The sequence below is a fragment of the Sceloporus occidentalis genome, unplaced genomic scaffold (genome assembly GCF_023333645.1).
Source record: "Sceloporus occidentalis isolate IW3139 unplaced genomic scaffold, rSceOcc1.0.p SCAF_2, whole genome shotgun sequence".
NCBI lineage: Eukaryota > Metazoa > Chordata > Lepidosauria > Squamata > Phrynosomatidae > Sceloporus > Sceloporus occidentalis.
This window is the reverse complement of record NW_028316982.1, coordinates 204,655,525-204,677,763: the sequence shown is the minus strand read 5'-3', so window position 1 is coordinate 204,677,763 and position 22,239 is coordinate 204,655,525. Positions and strand designations below refer to the sequence as shown.

At 45.4% G+C, this 22,239-nt stretch overlaps 1 protein-coding gene across 1 annotated transcript in view; it reads left to right on the top strand.

Moving 5' to 3' along the window:
- The window catches only part of OLIG2 (oligodendrocyte transcription factor 2), a 6,192-nt gene extending 452 nt beyond the window's left edge, over positions 1 to 5,740 (top strand). Inside the window, exon 2 of the mRNA XM_089508122.1 lies at positions 3,306 to 5,740. Within this exon, the coding sequence (XP_089364248.1) occupies positions 3,346 to 4,317 (972 nt within the window). The 5' untranslated portion in view covers positions 3,306 to 3,345 and the 3' untranslated portion in view covers positions 4,318 to 5,740. The remainder of the gene's footprint in view (positions 1 to 3,305) is intronic.
- The last annotated feature ends 16,499 nt before the right edge of the window (positions 5,741 to 22,239 follow it).

Below are 22,239 nucleotides of genomic sequence, written 5' to 3'. Positions count from 1 at the left end.
GATGCTTTCCATGAGTTCTGTGTAACTTACTCCCTAGTAATCTGAGGATAGACTATAGCTTTTTTGTGGTTTTTTCGGGCTAGGATGTGGTCATGTTCCAGAAGAGTTTATTCCCGACGTTTCGCCCTCATCTGTGGCCGGCGGCGTCTTCAGAGAATAAGGATAGATTGTTGTTGTTGTTGTTGTTGTTGTGTGTCTTCGAGTCATTTCCGACTTAGGGCGACCCTGAGGCCAAGCTATAATGGGGTTTTCTTGGCAAGGTTTGTTCAGCGGAGGTTGTGCCACTGAGGCTGAGAGAGCGTGACTTTTCCTAGCTTTCCTAGGAATTGAATCTAAGGTCTCCAGAGTCTAGTTTAACACTGAAACCACTAGCCACGCTGGCTCTCAGGGCAAATTGCAGGCAGCCTTTCTTCTTTGTGGGCGAACTCAGTGATCATGGTTTCCCTACTCCTTTCTCATCGCTTGATCACTTTGTATTTAACTTCTGGTTGATCCTATCGAAAGGCATAGGAGTCTTGGTGGTCCACGTTTTACCAGATCCTTTCAGGGAGGATCAGCCCTCCAACCTAGTTTGCGGGGGAAAGCTGAGTCCCTCTACCCCACTTTGCTGTGGACGAAGGTCCCAAACACACTGCAGAAATAATCCAGTTTGAGACCGCTTTAATTGCCCTGTCTCAATGCTAAGCAAATCCAGGAACTGCGGTTTTTTGCGACATTTAGCCTTCTCTTCAGAGAGAGCTCTGGTGCCACAACAAACTACAATTCGCAAAATCCCCTAGCAATCAGCCCAGGCAGTTAAAGCGGTCTCAAACTGGATTATTTCTGCAGTGTGTTTTGGACCTGAGATACTTCTTCTTAAGGGAAGCTTGAGGAACGACAAAGCATCATTCGCAAGTTCTGGACTGAGAACTTACAAAACGCCCGAAATCACAATGTTTTCTTATGGGTATTATTATTATTATTATTATTATTATTATTATTATTATTATTATTATTAAAAATAGTGTTCTCTGTTATGTTTGAGACTGGAAACGGAGGCGAAATCTTTGGGAACCAAGGACGGAAAGTACTCAGGCAGATTTAAACAGAAAAAGCCTGATCCCAAGAAAAGACCCTTCAAAAATCAATTTTCGGAACTTAACTCACACAAACCCCTCTCTTCTGGTGTTAAGTCCAATGGAAAGTGCTTTGCGGAGGGTGGAAAGTGTGTGTCTGTGTTTCTTTTTATTCTTAGAAATCCAAAGATATAGTCGTGTTAGTCTGTGGACTCAGTGCGGAGAGAGATCTTGTGGCACCTTTGAGACTCACTGAAAGAAAGAAATTGGCAGCATGAGCTTTCTTAGACCTCAGTCTACTTCCTCAGGTGCATCTTAGTTTAGGATGCCTGACAGGTGAGGGATTTCAACAAGGGACGACTGAGTTAAGCGATCCCAAATTGCCAGCCAAATCTTAAACCCACTTTTGCCGACATTCACGAACTGGGTCAGCAACTTTCTCTCCTGATGCCTTTCCTCCAAACATTTGAATTCTTGATGTGTTTTAAAAGCTCTACAATTGCAGAGCCAAATTTCCATGAGGGTTTGTTGTGGATGAGAATTCGGACCCACCGCGATTGTGAGCAAACGATAGGAACTAGTCGTTACTGGAGAATCGAGAATCAGGAAGACGTTATGAGTGTTGTTCTTGTTGTTGTTGACCATAATCCAGATTGGCCGTAATCTAGCCCACCCAACAAATACGAATATCATTGTGACCAATGGGACTTGACTTTCCGTGGCTCGGAATGAATCCCGACGGATTTTTGGCTGGTTTCCTTTGATCGGAAGCATAGTGGTTTGAATGTGGAACCACGATTCTGGAGATCAGGGTTTGATTTCCCACCCGACCACAAAACATTGTGAGTCTGTGCCTCAAAGTCACCTGTCATTTTATGGCAGCACCATGAATTTCATGGGGTTTTCTTAGGCAAGGAATACTCTGAGATAAATTTTTTGCCCGTTCCTGCTTTTGAAGTATAGCCTACAGAACCTGGTATGCCTTGGCGGGCTCCTCTCCAAGTACTAACCAGGGATGAGCCCCGCTTAGCTTCCAAGACCAGACAGGATCTGGTGCCTTCAGGGTATTTACACATGTTTCTTTTAAGGACCTACTATTATGAGAAGGCATGAAGCATTGGAAAAAACAATAATGCTAGGAAAGGTAGAAAGAGAAAGAGAAGTAGAAAGCGAGGAAGGCTGCATGCACAATGGATGGACTCTATTAAAGTATGAGTCTGCAGGAGTGAGCAGAGTAGATAGAGGGCCTTGGAGATGTCTCATCCATAGGGTCTCCATGAATCGAAATAAGATAGCAAACAGTGCTGTTTGGCACTACTTTTAAGTGCTGTAGCCCCGTCCTATGGAATCCTGGGATTTTCAGTTTATGAGGTCTTAAGAACCGCTTAGAGACTGCTTAGTGCAGCATAGAAAGGCGAATGCTATGCTAGGGCTCTGCCCAAGACTGCAGCTGCCTCACCAAAATCACAAACCCCAGGATTTTGTAGGATGGCACTAGGGCAGTTAAAGCGGTGTCGAACAGCATTATTTCTAACAGTGTAGATGCACTCCTTTTAGTTGGGATCTCCTGGAGTTTACTTAGAAGTAAGTTCAAATGAAGTCCAGAGGTGCCTCTCATCCTTTTGGCTAATAGCTTATATGGGGTTCCACAGGGGTCAGTCTTATAGTCCCCTGTGTTTCATCTCCATGAAGCCACTGGGCGAGAGCTGGGGGCTGGGTGTCATGGGCGGAAATCACCTGCAGACTGCCACCTCCATTGAGTCCTCACTTGGGCAATAAAGCGATTTGGGACCGCTTTGACTGCCATGACTTCACGCATGGAATTCTGGTCATGGCAGCTCATTGTACCAAAGCAGAAACTGAGAAAAATAAAACTCCTGGGTGAACCAAGTTAATACAAAGACATGAAGGAGCAAATGTTTTATTCACACCGAAGTGTCGTCTTGTTGGAAATGCCTGCTAAATAAAAGTTTTGTCACGAGTTTAGCGGCAATGTGAGTGTGTATCCGCACTAGTAAGAATTCCATAGCCTTGAGCCAGAAAAGAGCTAAAGCGGTGCCAAACCGGGTTATGCCTCCAGTGTGGAAAGAGCCGTACCATTAGCAGAAGTCCACCGCATGGAGCCATGGCAGTCCAAGCGGTCCCGACCCGCTTTAATGCTCCAGTGGGGACACAGCCCTACAAGTGATGCTGCCCTGCCTCTCTCTCTCTCCTCCTCCTCCGTCCTTGCTCTCCTCCTTTCCCCCGCAGGCAGGCCGGCCGCCCTTCTCCCCTTCCAAGGGCCAGCAGCATGGACTCGGATGCCAGCCTGGTGTCGAGCCGCCCTTCCTCCCCGGAGCCCGACGACCTCTTCCTTTCGTCCCGGAGCAAGAGCGGCGGAGGCAGCAGCGGCGGGGCCGGCGGGGCTTTCTCTTCTTCCTCCTCCTCTTCCTCTTCCTCTGGGGGCGGCGGGGTCTCGAGTTCGACTCCGGGGGAGTCTGCCGAGTCGGAGCTCCGGAGCGCCGTCGGGGTGGTGATGGTGGAGAAGCTGGCCTTCAAGTCTCCCTCCTCATCTTCATCTTCATCTTCCTCCTCCTCCTCCTCTTCCTCCAAGAAGGACAAGAAGCAGATGACGGAGCCGGAGCTGCAGCAGCTGCGCCTGAAGATCAACAGCCGCGAGCGGAAGCGCATGCACGACCTGAACATCGCCATGGACGGCCTGCGGGAGGTGATGCCTTACGCCCACGGGCCCTCGGTGCGCAAGCTCTCCAAGATCGCCACCCTCCTCCTGGCCCGCAACTACATCCTCATGCTCACCAACTCCCTCGAGGAGATGAAGCGCCTCCTCAGCGAGATCTACGGAGGACACCATGCCGCCGCCGCAGCCGCCGCAGCCGCCGCCGGCTTCCACCCGACGGCTGCCGCTTGCCCCGGAGCCATGCTGGGCCACCCGGGCCCCTTGCCCAGCCACCCGGCCCCCCACCACCACCCGATCCTGCCCCCGGCCGTCTCCAGCGCCTCCCTGCCGGGCTCCGCGGGGGCTCTCTCGGCCGTCGGGGCCCTCCGCGGCAGCGGCAGCCACGGCCTCCTCAAGTCGCCCTCCTCCTCCTCCTCCTCCTCCTCGGCCGCCTCCGCCTCCATCCCTCTGGGCGGCGGGTTCCAGCACTGGGGGGGCATGCCTTGCCCCTGCAGCATGTGCCAGCTGCCCGCCCCCTCCCACCACCACCACCACGTCGCCTCCGCCGCCGCCGCCTTGCCCAGACTCACCAGCGACGCCAAATGAGGGGCTGGAGGGGGGCAAAAAAGGGGAGCCCCCTTGTAGTGGGGCAAAAGACCCGTTAAAGGGGCGGCCCTCCACGCAAAGGAGCTACAAACCGGGATCGGCCGCCTCTTAGAGACCCCTCGACGGCTCGCTCCCGTTATTCCAGGCTCCTCCTTGCTCTTCCCGGGACTGACTTTTCCGGTGAAAGAAAGAGCCCTCACGCAACTTCTTCACTCAAGACCTTGCAAAACTACAACTTCCCTCTCCCCCCCCGCCACCTCCATTGACTTGTCACCTGTGTAAATGCTCACCTTTTGAGGGGACGTTGTCCGCCGTTTTTGTGTTTATTTGTTTTTTGAAAGGAGAAAACCTTTGGTTCCTTAGCGGGGGCCACTTGGGGGGAGGCCCTGCCTTCTAATTTCCCTCCCGCCTTTGGTTCTCTATTTCTGGATCTTCCCACCTTATATAGAGGTCTTGTAAGGGCTTTGGAAACTAGGGGTTCAAACCAGGTTGAAATCATCCCGAAGAAATGACTTTGGGGTCTGGGGCCAAAACTTCCGCTGGAACCTTAGCAGAAGATGGTTTTTTAAAAAGGTTCTGCTCTCTCGAAGTGAGGAACCCAGGTTTCACTGACAATAAATCCCACAATGGAATGAATGGGATTTATTGGCAATGAGTCCCATTCTTTGCAGAAGAGTTTGATGGCAGACGAGTCAGGATTGGACCTGGATGTGTATCGACCTTAAATCCCATTCACTGCAGAAGTGCTTGCTTTCTCTCCACCAGGATCCTAAAGGCAGGGGCTTCGGAGGAGATGGCAGGCCTCCCCAGATTACTTCGAAGGAACAGTCCCAACCTCTAAAAGTTTGCTTGGAAAGGACCCTTGAAGCCCACAGCCTTGGTTTCTGATCCAGTGCAAAAGGACCACGTTGGGAAGTGTCACTTCATAGGGAAGGGAGGGAATGCGCAGCCTTTTCCTAGGCATGTTTACCAGCAAGTGAGCTCCACACTGGAGAAGTAATCCGGTTTGACACTGCTTTAACTGTCCTGGCTCAATGCTATGGAATTCTGGGAATTGTAGTTTGTTGTGGCCTCAGAGCTCCGCTACAATTCCCAGACTTCCATAGCATTGAGCCAGGACAGTTAAAGCAGTGTCAAACCGGATTGCTTCTCAGGTGCGGATGCAGCCTTTGTTCACGATCCATAACACTTCAGCTCCCATCTTGAACTGGTTCCCTTCTGACTCGGTCTTCCCACCTCTCTTTCTCTCCCTTCCCATCCCCGAATAACCACTATTTTCTTCTCTTTCTTGTTTTTTTTCCTAGCGCTGTCACCTTCAAGAGATTTTTTTACCGCCTGTTTATTTTTATATATATATACAGATATATAAAAATTAAAGAAACGAAAAAAATTGCTAAATAATATTTATTGTTTGGTTGCAAAAGAAAAGAGAGGAAAAAAAGAAGCGACCCTCTGTGGACATTTTAAAATACAGTAATAACAAGAATTAAAAAAGAAGTGCAAACGAAACTTCCGCGGTGGTCGTTCTTCTGTGAGTTTCTTTCGCAGGTTGAAGAATGCCAGCGGGTCCCTGGGTCTGGAGGGCGGAAGAAAGGAAGGAGGAAGGGACTCCATGGAGGCAAAGGAAAGCCTTTGGAGGGGGCTGGTTTAGTTTGCTTTGCTTTATTTCCTTCACCATCCTCAACAAACAGGGGGGGCACGCTGTGAAAAGTCCCCTTTGGCTCATATATACTCTCTCTCTCTCTTTCTCTCTCTCTCTCTCTCTGTGGGACCTCCAAATGGATGGAGCATCTTTATCGGGGAAATTATATATATATCTAGCCTCATCCTTTTAAGAAAGAGTGTGTGTACATATATGTGTGTGAATATGGGAGTGTTTTTTTTACAGCGGAGTCTCTAAACTGCAGGACTTCGATGCGAGAACTGAAATAGCACTGTGCATTTCAGTATATGTGTGTGTGTGTTTATGTATGTATCCCCCTCTCTCTCTCTATATATATATATATATATAGGTGTATATATAAGGATATATATCTCCCTACACACACACACACACACATTTCCTTTAATGAAGATGCTGTAGGACAGAAAAGGATCACCCAGAAGGCGGACACTGAGTTCAACGGGACTCAACAGGAGGACTCCGCGGTCACAGAATCGGGTTCATAACTGTTATCCCTATAGTTCTCGCTCTTGATCCGAAGTCATCCTGGGAGGAAGGTGTGTGTGTGTGTGTGTGTTTCGTTTACTTTACTTTCCAGTCCTTTGCGCCTGATGGTGACCATATTACAGGGCTTCCTTGGCAAGTTACTTCAGACGGGGCTTGCTATTGCCATCCTCTGAGGCTGAGAGAGTGTCTCTTGCCCAAGGTGGGTTTTGATGGCCGAGGAAGGTCTTCTTTGCCAAATAAACCCTCCCTTTGCAGCCATTACTGGGGCGGGGGCAGCTCGGCTGCCGTAGGGTTGAATTTATGGCCCGAAAACGCCACAGCAACCTGTGCCTATGAGTAGTTTTACATAGAGGTTTCTCCGCATTGAGTTCAACGGGACTGAATCCCAAGTGACGGGTCAAACTGCAGGCTTAGGGTCCGGCCACTATTGAGGCGACTCTTTGGTCCAGGTTTCTTCCTAGGAGCAGCAGCTGAAATTGGCTGAAGTTATAAGTCGGAATGGCTAGGCTGCCTTTCCAATATTCTTGCAAAGAAAAGCTGCAGAAAGCACTCCGTTGAAGTCGAACCGAAGGCAGAAGGGCCTGGGCACCTGCGGATGGGGAAAGCAAGGCTCCTGTGCAAAATAAAGAAATGATGCTGATTTAAAGAAGCATCTGGAAACTCTAATACTGACTTCGGAGCAGGCTGAGGAATCCTTTAAGGGGGAGTTATTCTGCTGGTGGACTCAAGGGCGGTGTAAGCTTTTAAAACATTACATTTTAAAAATAGACAACCCCAAAACTTTCTAGGTGTCTAGTTCAAATCCTGCCCGCAGTGCTCCTGAGTGGACAGCTTGACCCCGGGGTAAGTTTACTCTAGATTTCTGCTGTTTTGACACCGCTTTAAGCGCTATGGAATTCTGGGAATGGTCGTCTGTTGGAGCTCCGCTCCAGGCCCCTCACAAACCCAGTGTGTTGCCTGAATCATGGAGTAAAAAGGCAAAGTAGCTTGTTCGTTTCACTGAAAACGGTTGAAAATGGGAGTCTTGCCAAGAAAACCCCATGGTAGGGTCGCCATCGGTCAGACACGACTTGAAGGCACACACCAACCACAACAACAACAACAACAACAGAAGCAGCAGGAACTTCAGAAAGCCACGTCTGGATGGAGGAAAAACCAGAGGCACCGGTTTCTGGTGGGTCGCCATCAGTCGGAAATGACTTGGAGGCACACAAAAACCACAACAGTCTGGTATTTCACTTCTGAAATATCAGCTTTGTGTGTGATCTGGCCATAGGTTTGAACCTTAAGACTCCCCAGCCGCTGTCCCTTTGGTCCTTTGATTTATGGCTCCCTCCCTTTAAGGTTTCTAGGGCTCCTTGTTTTTGTTCCTAATAGTGAACTTAAAAATTAAAACACACACACACTTATATTCATAAATAAATAAATAAATTGCTCCTGATGTTTTAGGAACCCTCTTTCCCAATAGGGCTCCTAAGATCTATGTTCAGTTTTTAAGGAAAGGTTTGTGTTGCCAGAAGAAATCCTCCATGGAGTTCATGTAACGATCCTCTGGGTTTAGCAGGGATTTATGGAGGTTTTTGGGGCGGGCATCTGAAGTTGAATGGTTAAGGGGCACGATCCACCACCAAGTATCTGTGTGTTTCTCCTGCACACGCTATCTATCTATCTATCTAATCTGCCTGGGCTAAGTTTCCCAAATCCCAGGGAAGGAGTGATTTCCAGGCAGGCTTAAGCTTCAGCACCTGTCACTTCGGAAATCAAACCCTGCAGGTCAGATTTCCACGTGGCAGGGCTCTGAGTTCGAATCCCGAGGGTCTGACTAATAGGTAAAAACCTTTCTCCAAGCTGCTCTGCAGGAACGACTGAATGCTGCTGGAAAAAAGACAGGACTCACCTGCTGAGATATTTCTGGCTTCCTTTGGGACAGGAGTCCAGATCCAAACAGGTTTCCTTTCCTTCCTTTTAGCCCACGGAAGGAAGCCGACCTCAGAGTAGTTTCCAGTAGGAAGAGGGGATAAAATGTCAGCGCAAAGAATATCCAGGGAAAGTCCCTCTCACTATAAAACCTTATTCTCTTCACTGAGAATGATCATATTCCTAGGCAACCTATGATGATGCAGCTTAACTTGGAGGCAAGCTTTCAATACAACTGCTGAAAGCCGCCTGGAATCCCACTGTGGGAGAAAGGCGGGCTATAAATCCTTGAAAGAAAGCAATGGAATAAATAAAAGGAGCACACTGCCCTTATCCATCGCTGTGCCTGTAATATATCATTATAACTAGGTTGTCGTTGTGTGACGTTTCTGATTTATGGTGACCCTAAGGTGAATTTATCATGGGGTTTCCTTGGCAAGATTTGTTCGGAGTAGGTTTGCCATCGCAAACCTATGGAATCCTGGGATCTGTAGTTTGACAAGGTCTTTAGGCTTCTCCGCCCAAGAGTGAGTCCTGGTGCCTCACAAAACTACAAATCTCAGGTTTCCGTAGGATGGAGTCAGGGCAGTAAAAGTGGCCTTGAACGGCATTCTGTAGTTGAACCCCAAGGTACAGCAGCCACTGCAAATGAAGAGATAGAGAACATCGAGGTGGGAAACGTCACAACTCCTGAGATGGTCAGTGGAGAAGAATGCTGGGAACTAGACTCCTCCAACATCTGAAGGGGTGCAGGACTTCCAGTTTTGGAGTAGACAAAGCCAGCTAAATCTGCCCTCCTTCCAACTTATGGCGACCCTATTACAGGGTTTTCTTGGCAAGGTTTGTCCAGGGGAGGTTTGTCAATGCCTTCCCTTGAGGCTGAGAGCGTGTGACTTGCCCAAGGTCACCCAGTGGCTGAGCAGGGAATCCAGAGGCACAGTTCAACAGTACTCAAACCACTAGGCCAGGAAACCTCATGAAGTTATATATATCACAGGGTTCCATAAGAAGGCAGTCAACATGGTTTCTTGTTGCAATATGCCTCCAAGTCCAATGTGCCTACCCTACCAGAGGGTCTACTTCTTGTTACTATGTGCCTTCACACTTATGGCAACCCTGTTAGAATAATGGTCTTGAGTATTTGTGGTTAAGAAGTTAAGCACCAGCAGCAGCAGCATCCAAGACAACAAGAAGCGTACTCCACAGGTATTTGGTAGAAACAACTAGACCTGAGCTCCTGGCAAATAAACAGGATATATTGGTAGGTAAAAAGAAGCTTACTTTATTGCTCCATCTAGGTTCTAGAAAAATAACTACTCAGTCAAGAAAACTATGGCCTGTTACAGACAGCCAAAATAAAGCTGCTTCGAGTCACAGTGGAGGTATGGTGTTTCAATGATGCATGCATCCTAAGAGTCCAGAAGTCGCACCAAAGCCACGCTCCAGACTGGAGCATGGCTTTGGTGTGGCTTCTGGACTCTTAGGATGCATGCATCATTGAAACACCATACCTCCACTGTGACTCGAAGCAGCTTTATTTTGGCTGTCTGTAACAGGCCAAAATTTGGTAGAAGAGCCCCTAGAGCTGACTCTCATGTGTGGGAGTAAGAAGAAAAAACAGCTTTAGCAGCACAATAACCTGGTTTCTGCTTCCATGCTTGGAGAGAGCAGAGAAAGGAAGAGGACAAAGAACAAAGGCAATACACTTTATTGACTCCTAGAAAAAGGAGGGGTATGGGAAGTGACCTCTTCACAAGGACACTGACCAAATGGCCATGAAGATATACAGCAGTGTTCCTGTGTAGAAGACACCCCAATTCTCAAGGAAAGAAACAAGGAAATACACACAAGCATTGATGCCAATATTCCAAGAGACTCAAGGGGACTTCTTGGCAAGACTGGTTCAGAGGATGGTTACCCTCTGTCTTCCTCTGTGGTTGAGAGAGTGTGACTTGCCCAAGGACACTCAGTGGGTTGTCCATGGCTGAGTGGGGATTCGAACCCTGATCCCAAGAGCTGCAGTGCAATGCTCAAACCATTACACTATGCTGTTTTTTCCCCAAGGCTTGTTCAGAGTGATTTGCCACTGCCTTCATTTAAAGCTGAGAGAGTGTGACTTGCCCAACCTCACCCAGTGGGTCTCCCAGACCAGGATTTGAACCATGATCCCTTAGTCCAGCAGTCAGACCACTACCTCATGCTGATCTCCTGTGACACGCAGTTAAAGCGCTACAAAATACACCCAAGGTTTCTGGAGTGACATTTTTTGACAAGCAGTGCCTAACATTGAGGTCCAAAGTCCAGGAAATTTAAAGTCCTTTTGCATTTCAACAGGGACCCCTCTTTTGCACTCCAATATGTCTCTATTCCAGTGAGGTGACAGGCCTCTTTGTAGGCAGAGAGACTGCAAAAGAGGGATCCCTGTGGAGATGCAAATGGTCTTTACATTTCCTGGACTTTGAAAATCTCCCTATTGCCACATGGCTAGAAGGAAGAGGAGCCTGCCTGCAAAAGAGATGCACCCCAGTAAATCATCTTTACTAAGGACTGAAACAACATGCAAGCATCTGACTAACATCTCCAACTGTTTTTTTCTCCTGTTTGGTTTGTAACATCTTGCCTGATGAAGAAGTCCATGGAGCTTGGAAAGCTTTCAGCAAGTATATTGTGCCTTTCAGTTGGCCAATAAAGGTATCACTGATGGATTTTTGTTTGGATTTGTCATTGAATTTGTCACTGGCAGCCTATTAGTAACTTCCACATCAGTGGCCAGGAGATTCCAGATGGGTTTCAGTCAAGAAGACTTTACCAGAGTTACCCAAGGGGCTGAATTTGGTGGCGGGGCTCCAGTTCAGGCTTCTGGGTCCAAAACACCCTGCAGAAATAATCCAGTTTGAGACTGCTTGAACTACTCTGGCTCAGTGCTAGGGAATTCTGGGAACTGTAGTTTTGTGAGACATTTCACCTTTTCTGTCAGAGAGCTCTGGTGCCACAATAAACTACAATTCCCAGGTTTTCTGAGCACTGAGCCAAGGCAGTTCAAGCGGTCTCAAACTGGATTATTTCTACAGTGTGATTTGGACCTTGGATAGCATCCTTTAAAGTTTGGATTAAAATTCATAACAGATAGACCATCCCACTCACATGAAAGTTGCCAAGGGTTGCTCAGCTGAGGGAACCTCCTTCATTAAAGGCTGTGATTCCTCTCTGTAGCAGCAAAGAAGTAAGTTTGTTGTGTGCCTTCAAGTAGTTTTGACTTATAGTGACCCTAATATGGGGGGGGGGGGGGGCTCTTTATCACACTATAATAAAGTTATCAATCTTTTGCCAAAAGAATCTTTGCCATTTTTGCTGACATACATTAACATCACTAAACCTTATGATTATATCCTGATCAATGTGATCAAGTCCATGGAAGCTTCTTTCACACAATGGTACAAGACCCCTTTGCATTCTGATCACCGCTGGGTTAAGAGTCATAATGGTTTCTGGATGTTGTTTGACTGCATGTCCCAGCATTCCTCCCCATTGGCAATGCCAGCTGACACTGCTGGGAATTGCAGTCCAACAGCCAACTGGACGGCCACAATTCCCACTCCTGCTTGGAGGCAATCAGAACAAAACAGACATTTCTTTAATCTGAGTAGAGGACAGAGAATCTGAACCCTTTCACATTACACAGTTTTAGCACTATGATTTTACTTTAATTGCCATGTATCATCCTATAAAATCCTGGGATTTGTAGTCTCGTGAGGCACTAGAGCTCTCTTGCTGGGGATTCCAAATGCCACTGTCTAAACAGCAAATTCCAAAGAAATCCGAAGTGCCCTACTGGCTATTCAAGAGCAGTTTCCAAATCCCTTAAGCACTACACTAAAAACTGGGGGTTGGGCAAAGATGTCAGGATACAGGGTAGTTTGATCCACCCATCCCATCACCAGCCCTATGCTGTTCCCATATGTTCGCCTGTTGGCTTAGCATGATGAGCATCCCAGAGGGACCAGTTTATTATATTTGCTATAGATGGTGCCTTTAAATTGGACTGTATAATGTTACAGAATTAGAGGTAGTGGGGCCATCCATATGCTTCACTTTGCACCAGGTTAGTTTTATTTTATGTCTTCTCCTGCATGTCAGCCACAAAAGGACCCAGAACTAAGTGTATTTTCCTTAGAATAAATCCCACTCAACCCATCCATACATAGATGTACAGGGTTGCACTGTTTCACCTCTCAAAGCTATATGCCTAGCATATTAACCTGGTACAGGCACATACCTCAGTTAATGACTTCAAAGACATAGCCATGTTGGTCTGGAAAATCAGTATGCAAAACTCAAGCTTACTTCCTCATACATCTGAGAAAGTAGGTTCAAGTTTAGGAAAGGTCATGCTACCAGCTTCTTTCTTTCAGTTAGTCTCAAAGGTGCTACAAGGTCTCTCTGCATACTCAGTTAATAATGTAGATGTATCCCTGGGCATTACTTAAAAGACAATTTGATACTAGAGGCAGGAATAACATATAAAGTTTAGGGGTAGGTTGAAAAGACAATAGGAAAGGAAAGGTGGATACTTCCAAGGCAAATACTTTACTAAAACAAACAAACAACCATTGTTGGTGGTGTAGTAGTATTGGAAGTGCCCCATAGTTGCCTTATGTTGGAAGGAAGTAATTACACAAATATATTTGGTACTAGAAGTTCTTTTTGTATTCAGTGAGGCATCTATTCTTTTATATTATTTACTTGTCTTGCAACATAACACATGCTTAGTGGAAATATATCCTTTTTATCCTCTAGACTGCTAAAAGACTCTGTTCTAGTATTGGGAAGGTAGCATATTCCCACCTGTGACCCAGTGGATAGAAGATTTAACAACGTGCAACATTTGAAAGAGTGATGTATTGATATATGAACTTACATTCAGAAATTTTGTCTGCTTTTATTGAAACCTACGAGTAATGTTTACTCTTTTTTATCTCCTTGCTTCTTATTTCTGTAATACCATCATGATATGCAACTGACACCCTTACAATATAATTTTACTTTGCATAATTATTTAAAAACATATATTTTTTAAAAAAGACACAACTAAAAAATAAGTATCCTGCTTGATGTCTTGGGATATTTCAGAGCAGTTGGGTTATTGTTATTACTGGATTTTTAAAGTACTCTTCATCCAAAGATGTCAAAACAGTGTACAAAATAAGAGCTGAATCTAATCATATCAACCTGTGTGTGCGCACGCACATGCCTTTGTATTGATTGTCATCTTATGGCAACCCCACATATTTTATAGGGTTTTCTTAGGCAAGAAATACTCAATGGTGGTTTATCAATACATCCAATTACTAATCAATGCATCCAATTACTAACTAGCTCAGCTTCTAAGATCAGACAGGATCTGGTGCCTTCAGGGTATTTGGGCTAAAACACAATAAAAGAAAATCAAACTACAGTTATTACAAGAGACTGTAATACTTATCTTTTGGGACTATTAAAAAAGCTCCAAAATTTCTTCTTTGAATTACAATAAGTTGGACAGGAAATACCGGGAAATGTCATTGAAAAAGTAATTTCTCCACAATCTACATAAAACAATTTAAGAGATGGTAAGGAGACAATGTAGCGTAGTAGTCAGAGCATTGAACTACAACACTGGAAACCAGGGTTCGAATCCCCACTTGGTCATGGAAACGCACTGGATGACCTTGGGCACATCACATGCTCTCAGCCTCAGAAAACCTCATGATAGGTTAAAGGATAAACTATGTGCTATAAGCTTAAGGCCTCATAAAGGCAGTTTTCCAAGGTGCCAAAGATCTCAAAGTCAGTGGCAGCTACATGTCTATAAGAGGGGGTTTCACAAAACCAGCAAGATATAGAAGTCTCTTTCCATTGTGCACTCATCATATGTGAAAAGCAGCAGCAGCTGGAGGTGTCTAGATCAGTGGAGTGGTGAATGCACTCCAGGTTTTAGATTAAATTTTAAAGGAGCTACCCAAGGTTCTGAACCCTATCCCTCAAATAATGTCAAGACATTGGACAATCCCTCTAAGATTAAACTGTAGAGTGAATTCATACACAAACACATCCCCACTGGCATAGAAGCTACCGGCCCACTGGTAATGTTTCTTTGAAGGGAATACAGGCAGCATAGCCGAGAAGAACTACTGGAATACACTCCCTCGGACCGTGGTAGAGTCTCCTTCTTTGGAGCTTTTTAAACAGAGGCTGTATGGCCATCTGTTGGGGGTGCTTTGATTGTGTCTTCCTGCATGGCAGAGGGTTGGACTGGATGGTCCTTGAGGTATCTTCCAGCTGTATGATTCTACTGGCACAAGCAGCCCCAGCAGAGCTTGAGAAAGTTTACCTTTCTGACTACATCTGATTTAATTCAGAACTGACTGCTAAAGATGCAAATCAAAACAGCTGAGAATTGTCATCCAGATCAGGAACTTCTCCATGCCTGGTGCAAATGTGATTCTGATGTTACATCAAGTACAATATTTGCTCAGCATGAATATTCTCTCTGATGGAATGGGGTGAGTGGGGGATGGTTCACTCTTTATTTATGATTAATGAATGGGGACTGAAGAAGAAAGAGCCAGTGTCATTGTTAATGCCGCTGCATGCATTGGACACAGTCTAATATTTAGCTAAAGCAGGGTGTTAATGTGCTAATGCAACCCAGGCCACAACAGATGGTTGCAAAAATACTCTGGGCTACTGTGGGCAGCAGGCAGAGGGAGGGGGGCAAGATGCTGCAGGGTTTCCAGTTTCAAAGGAGTCAATCAAGCTGGCACTTTCCCTCTACCAGGGGGAACTCTGGCTGCCCTGGGGAAAGCCTAACCAGGCCATTGCATTCCTGTATCTGCATAGCTTCCTGATGATTATTGGAGGGGAGAAGGTTTGGCAAGACATGATAACCAAAGTCCCGTGCTCTCCTCATAGGAGAAGCTGTTGGCTCGTTTTCTTTTATGAGACTATTTTGGGATTTGTACCATCAATACAAAATTTCATGAAGTCAGCCATAACTATAAGGCTGCAGTCTGGTGTGAAGATATTGGGCCCAAATTCTGATGGATAGAATTGACCTATAACATTTATTTCATAAATAGAATCAGAGCGTACAGAAGTTACTTTTCTTGCACCTCCCAGTGCTCCCCACAAATATTCATTCAAACATGATGTGTCTGTACCCATACTATTTCCACAGTTATAGCAGTTTGGTACTTTTTTTTTGTCCTATGGCTCCTTCCTATTTAATATTGGGATTTGTAATTTTCAAGATTCTTAGAATCCCCTTATGCACTCCCATTGAGTTGGAGCTCTCTGGCAGAGAATTTTCTACACATTACATTAACTACAAGCCCCATAAATCCATAGAAAGAAATCAGGGCAGTTAAAATTATATCAAAGTATTACAATTCTGTAGTGTGGATATAAACCCTGGACATCTCCTTGGTGGAGTGGTGGGAGATAAAGAGACTGATTGAACTTTAATGTTGCCACAAACTTCCCAGCAGTTTGTTTGTTCTGCTTGAACAAAGCGATCAACAGTCTGAGTTATTGTTTTGCACACATGTCATCAAACCCCCCCACCCCCCTTGTCAATACTAAAGAATTGTGGAAGGTATCATGCAAAATATCTGGAAGGCCAAAACTTCTCTCCCCTGAGCTAAAGAAAATATGAGGGAACCAAGACCAGCATTGAAATGGGAGAGTCTGTGCCAAACCCACTGATTTGCCTGATAAATATGCTTCTCTGTGTCCCCGACTGATGCAGTGACTAGGGATGGCATCTCTTCTCTAAATGCCTGTCTGGAGTCGGTAATGGGCTGGATGAGGGAAAACAGACTCAGTCTGAATCCAGAGAAAACGGAAGTACTTGTGATTGGTTCCCCTGGCCCGGGGAAGGAAATTTGTCCACCTGTCCTGAATGGGGTCACGCTTCCCCTGAAGGACTCAGTTTGCAGTCTGGGGGTGCTTCTGGACTCATCGCTCCGCCTGACATCTAAGGTGGATGCGACGGTCAGAGGCGCCTGTTACCAGCTTCGTCTGATACACCAGCTGCGACCCTACCTGGGCCGGAGGGACCTTGAAACGATTGTACATGCTCTGGTAACCTCTCGGTTGGATTTCTGTAATGCGCTCTACTTGGGGCAACCCTTGTACCAAACCCGGAAGCTTCAGTTAATACAGAATATGGCAGCAAGGTTGGTTACCGGATGCTCCAGGACTAGCCATATAAACACCTATTTTACAAGACCTACATTGGCTGCCTATTTGCTTCCGGACGCAATACAAGGTGTTGGTTATTACCTATAAAGCCCTAAATGGCTTGGGCCCAGGGTACTTAGAGGACCACCTCTCCCCATATAATCCGCCCCGCACTCTCAGATCGGTCGGGATGCATTTGTTGAGGGTTCCGAAGACAAGACACTCCTCGTCTTCACATAGGGCATTTTCTACCTTGGCCCTGCAGATCTGGAACTCCCTTCCTAACGAGCTCTGCTCTGTCTCCTCCCTTGATATGTTTAAGAAGCATCTTAAGACCTTTCTTTTTCGACAAGCTTTCCCCCATGTGTCTTGATTCCATTCTGTTCTCCCCTTGATATGCAATTGGGTGATCCAGCTAGTTTGTTTTTCTGGGTTTTAATATTTGTAAACTTTTTAATATAATTTTAATTGATGATATGTGTTATTTATTTGTTTTATTGTCTCACATTTTTGTTTTGTGTTGTACACCGCTTTGATCAAATTTGGAAAAGCGGTTTATAAATAATAATAATAATAATAATAATAATCCTTAGAACAGTCAGTAGAAGGTGTCCTTAAATGATAAAAATACAGAAATGCTGAGCCGATTCTAAAAATCTGGGCATGACAGAAATTCAACTAGAAGCCCCTAGCTGCCTGCTGCCTAGCCAAAGCCCCCATTGAAAGTAAAGTATTTGTCATATCCAGCTCCCCAAGGAGTTTAAGTACTTCTTATTTGATTGTCTGGGAAACATTGTCTTTAACCCATCCTGTCACTACTTCCTCTCTCAGCTCCCTCCTGGGTTCTATAGCCTATCAATCACCTTCAGCTGATGGATCACTTTCAACTGCTGAGTACAGGACTAGAATTCTCCTCCAGCTGACCAAACACCATGACATCTCAAGTGTCTTCACTCAGCCTCTTCAGCCACTGCATGCAGCCTTCTCAAATCTCTTGGCGGTTTGGACTATAATTCCTATCATCCTTTGCTAACACAGCTGTTGGGTGTAAACCAAAATATCCAGAAGGACCCAGATAGGAAAGGCTGCTCTAAAGTGTGTTAAACAAAATTAATATTTATTTTTTGTGAGTTTTTTGGGCTATCTAATCTTGGTTGTTCTTTTTTTTAAAAAAAAAAAACACTTGGTAGATCTGCATAGATCTGCAGATTCTAGATCTTAAAGCCTGGCCCCAAGTCTCAGGGTCTGGACCCTCATTTCCAAACCTCAGGGTGAGGACTCTTAAGGCAAAAAGCGCTGCCTTGAAAAGAGTGAGTCTGTATGTGTCTTTTCCTCAGTTGTTTAGATTTGTTGCTTTTACTTTGGCATACTCTGTGTGGCTGAGGCTGATGCTTCATGTATCTTGTTTAACAGAATCACCATGGCCTCCCTTTGTGACATCACAAGGTGTCATCCCAAATTCTCAAGATTATCAGATTTAATTTCAGGATTTAGAGTAGCTCTGACCTGGCAGCCCTATTTTCAGGAGTATCCTGTTCCTGAAAAGTTTCACCAGTTGATCTTTGCAAAGCAGGCTGTTATTTAAAGCAAAGGAACAAGCCAAGGTCTCTCTCTCTCTTTCCCTTCCCATATACCCCTTTTCTTCATGACCAGTTCCCACTTGTAGCAGCATTGCTTGTCACAGAAAGGATATTTAAATGGGCCCTTAAATTTTCACAAACTCAGAATCACTCATGGGCCGAGGAGAAGACTTCTGCAGGGCTAGTCTGAACTAGTAACAAATCAATTCCCCAGCAAAATTAAAACAAAATAAAACAGGTCTAGGTTTAATTTTCCCAACCCTGATCTTATCACATATATTCACAGCTGTCCACAGACAAGTGTATCTGAGCAGGTATGCCTTCATTTGCATGTCCTTTTTGGTTAAGAAAAAGTAACCTGAAAAGTTCTTTGGTGATAGAATTAAAAAAAACACCTAGCCTTGTTCATCTGGAAAATCAGTATGCAAGGGATTGTGTAGCACCTTTGAGACTAACTGAAAGAAATAAGTTGGTAGCATGAACTTTCATTGATTTGAGTCTACAGTACTTCCTCAGTTGGATGGAGTTGAGGATCAAGTCCATTTGATGCATCTGAGAAAGTAGACTCAAGTCTACAAAAGCTCATGCTACCAGCTTCTTTCTTTCAGTTAGTCTCAGTTAATGTGGACACTGTTGGTCCTGTCCATCATGGGTACTCAGGGTCACCACATGAGCAATGCTACTATGGCTCTTACTCTGAGGGAATTGCAGGTCTTTTAATTTTGCGCTCTCTCTCTCTCTCTCTCTCTCTCTCTCTCTCTCTTTTAAAGTCATGTTTTTCTTGTCAAATCTGAGTAGCAATTTGTCAATTTGTGGTAGTTCTTATCAAAACTAAGTAAAATGTTCTACAGAATACAGTGGCTAAATTCAACAAGTAGAAGTATTCCTATTATAGATTATATACCTATCTGTCACATATCTGTTAAAGATGAGGAACCTTCCCCCCCCCCCCAAAAAAAAAAAGAGGTGGAAGGCCCAATTCAGCATCACAAACAGAGAATCAAAGTTGGACTTTGGATAGGTAAATACACATTCACATTTAAAAAATAAAACAATCTCAGATCTATTTGTTTATTTCTAAAACCCAAGCCAAACATAATTGTCACTCATCCCTAGTCTGGGTAGGGTTGAGTCCTGACAGGTAGATCTCAAAGGTGCCCCATCTAGAATCTGTCTAGATGCCTGTAGACTTTGGTAATGAACTATGGTGAGTATTCCAGTCCTTCAACCATCTCAAGATTTTGTAGGTATATAGGTAGTAGATAAGATAAAATTAGACAGACAGACAGCAAAAGATCTCATTCCAGTTTTCAAAAACAAGAACTTTTATGTAAATGATAGTTGAATGTTTATTAATCCACATAATTAATTCCTCCAAATATCTCCTGAGCTACAATCCTTTTATATCACACGTGAATATGGGTATCCTCTGAAAGTGCACTTCTTTCCAAGATTTTGTTTTTGCCGTGCCCTATCCCTTGCTCTTCAAACAGATAGACGTAAATGTTAAACAGAATTTTCCCTCCATCTCCTTTCTCTCTCCCAACTCATCTCCTTTCTTGGGTTTATCTTTGGAAGTTTTGTTCTGCCATTTATCTTCACTTGTTGGAGATGTCTTGACAAACTCTTGAGAATTAATTTCCCATCAGCTTTTTGCCTTCTCTTCTTGAACTGTCAGGTCAGAACTGGCCATATGCATTTGAAGGGGCTATCCGGATGGGCCACCCGGTTCCATTGTCCCTTCCTATGCATGCCCTGACATCGGCAGGGAGCCAGTGGTGAGACCTCGGAGACCAGAGGCTTGGACTGTATTCCTAAGCAGACTTCAGCTTCCCAGACATCATCAATCATTATATTTCCCTGCCAAAACCAATACAATTGGATCAGGCCCAATGCACAAGAGTGCTTCTTGAAAGTAAGACGTGTGCCTTTGAGTTTAATATATTCCCTGGCTTCATCCTAGTATAAGAGAAAGAAATCCATCAATGTCACAAGACATTACCGGACTGCAGATTGATCACAGTGTTGGAATTGTATGAGAGTTTTACAGATGCAAACACAGTGGTTCCATTCTTATTCTGAGTAAAACGTATATCTTTAATTGATAGCCACATCTTTTATTGGAGTACAAAGCTTTGGTCATCTTCTACTCACTAATCAGGAGAATAGCAGGTTGTCAGTTCATGTCATGGAAAGTTAGTACCTGCCTTCAGTCTAGCTGTCCGACTGATGGATTAAACATTTGAAAATAATTATGAAAATAACTTCTATGGCAAATGTGTCATGTGAATCAAAGTGTACCTATGTAGTCTGTGCCACAGTGATATTAACATTCAGCACAAAGCAAATCAGATTTTTTTCTCAGTTGTCAGATTACATGTTAATATATTGTTTCAAGGATTCATTTCACACTGGTTCAGCTGCAGTGTGCATTCAACCCACTAACATCAGCAAATAGTACCTTTCCTTTATAGGTACTATTTCTGCCAAACTACTGACTGCAGATAATTTCAGTGATTTATTCAGATATATGAAGAGCAGTTAAATTTTGGCTGGTGAAGTATATAAGGAAAGAAAAAGAAGAAACTATGAAAAAATATGATAGTTCTAACTGTAAACCTTAAAATTTGCTGACCCTCCTAAATTATGTCAGAAGAGGACTGGAAAAGGGAACCCTGCTGCAGTGACTGAGTGGAAGCGTTCGGAAGACAACCTGCTCCCTCGATCCCTGTCCCTCATGGCTAGCGGCTAAGGGGGGACCGGTGGTAACTTCGATGTTACACCGGATTATTAATACATCTTTGAGGGATGGGCAATTTCCATCCAGCTTGAAATTGGCCACTATAAAACCGCTGTTAAAAAAGCCCTCCCTCGACCCCCTGATACATAGTAATTATCGGCCAGTCTCGCTGCTGCCATTTTTGGGGAAGGTGATCGAGAAGGCGGTTGCAATCCAGCTTCGATCGATCTTGGATGAAACGGATTATCTGGACCCATTTCAAACTGGCTTTCGGGCGGGTTACGGGGTTGAGACGGCCATGGTCGCCTTGGTTGATGATCTCCGTCTGGGCATCGACAGGGGAAGCGTGTCCCTGTTGGTGCTCTTGGACATCTCAGCGGCTTTCGATACCATAGACCATGGTAGCCTTCTGGAGCGCCTGGCAGGGGTGGGAATCGGGGGCACTGCGCTCCAGTGGTTCCGGTCCTACCTCTCTGGGAGGTTCCAGATGGTGCAGCTGGGAGACGTGTGCTCCGATAAGAGGGCCCTCACAACTGGGGTCCCTCAAGGAGCCATTCTGTCTCCCGTGCTATTTAACATTTACATGAAACCGCTGGGAGAGATCATCCGGAGACATGGGGCGCGGGGTTATCAGTACGCTGATGACACCCAAATAGTTTTCTCTATGTCTCCGACTGATGCAGTGACTGGGGATGGCGTCTCTCCTCTCGTGGCGTGCCTGGAGTCAGTAATGGGCTGGATGAGGGAAAACCGACTCAGTCTGAATCCAGAGAAAACGGAGGTGCTCGTGATAGGTTCACCTGGCCCAGGGATGGCGGTGGTTCCACCTGTCCTGAACGGGATCACGCTTCCCGTAAAGGACTCGGTACGCAGCTTGGGGGTGCTCCTTGACTCGTCGCTCCACCTAACATCTCAGGTGGATGCGACAGTCAGGAGCACCTGTTATCAGCTTCGGCTGATCCGCCAACTGCGTCCCTACCTGGGCCAGAGGGACCTTGAAACGGTGGTACATGCTCTGGTAACCTCTCGTTTGGATTTCTGCAACGCGCTCTACATGGGGCAACCCTTGTACCAAACCCGGAAGCTACAATTGGTACAGAACATGGCAGCCAGACTGGTCACTGGTACATCCAGGACCAGTCATATAACACCTGTACTTAAAGATCTGCATTGGCTGCCTATTCGCTTCCGGGCGCAATACAAGGTGTTGGTTATAACCTATAAAGCCCTACATGGCTTGGGCCCAGGATACCTTGAGGACCGCCTCTCCCCATACGATCCACCCCGCACACTCA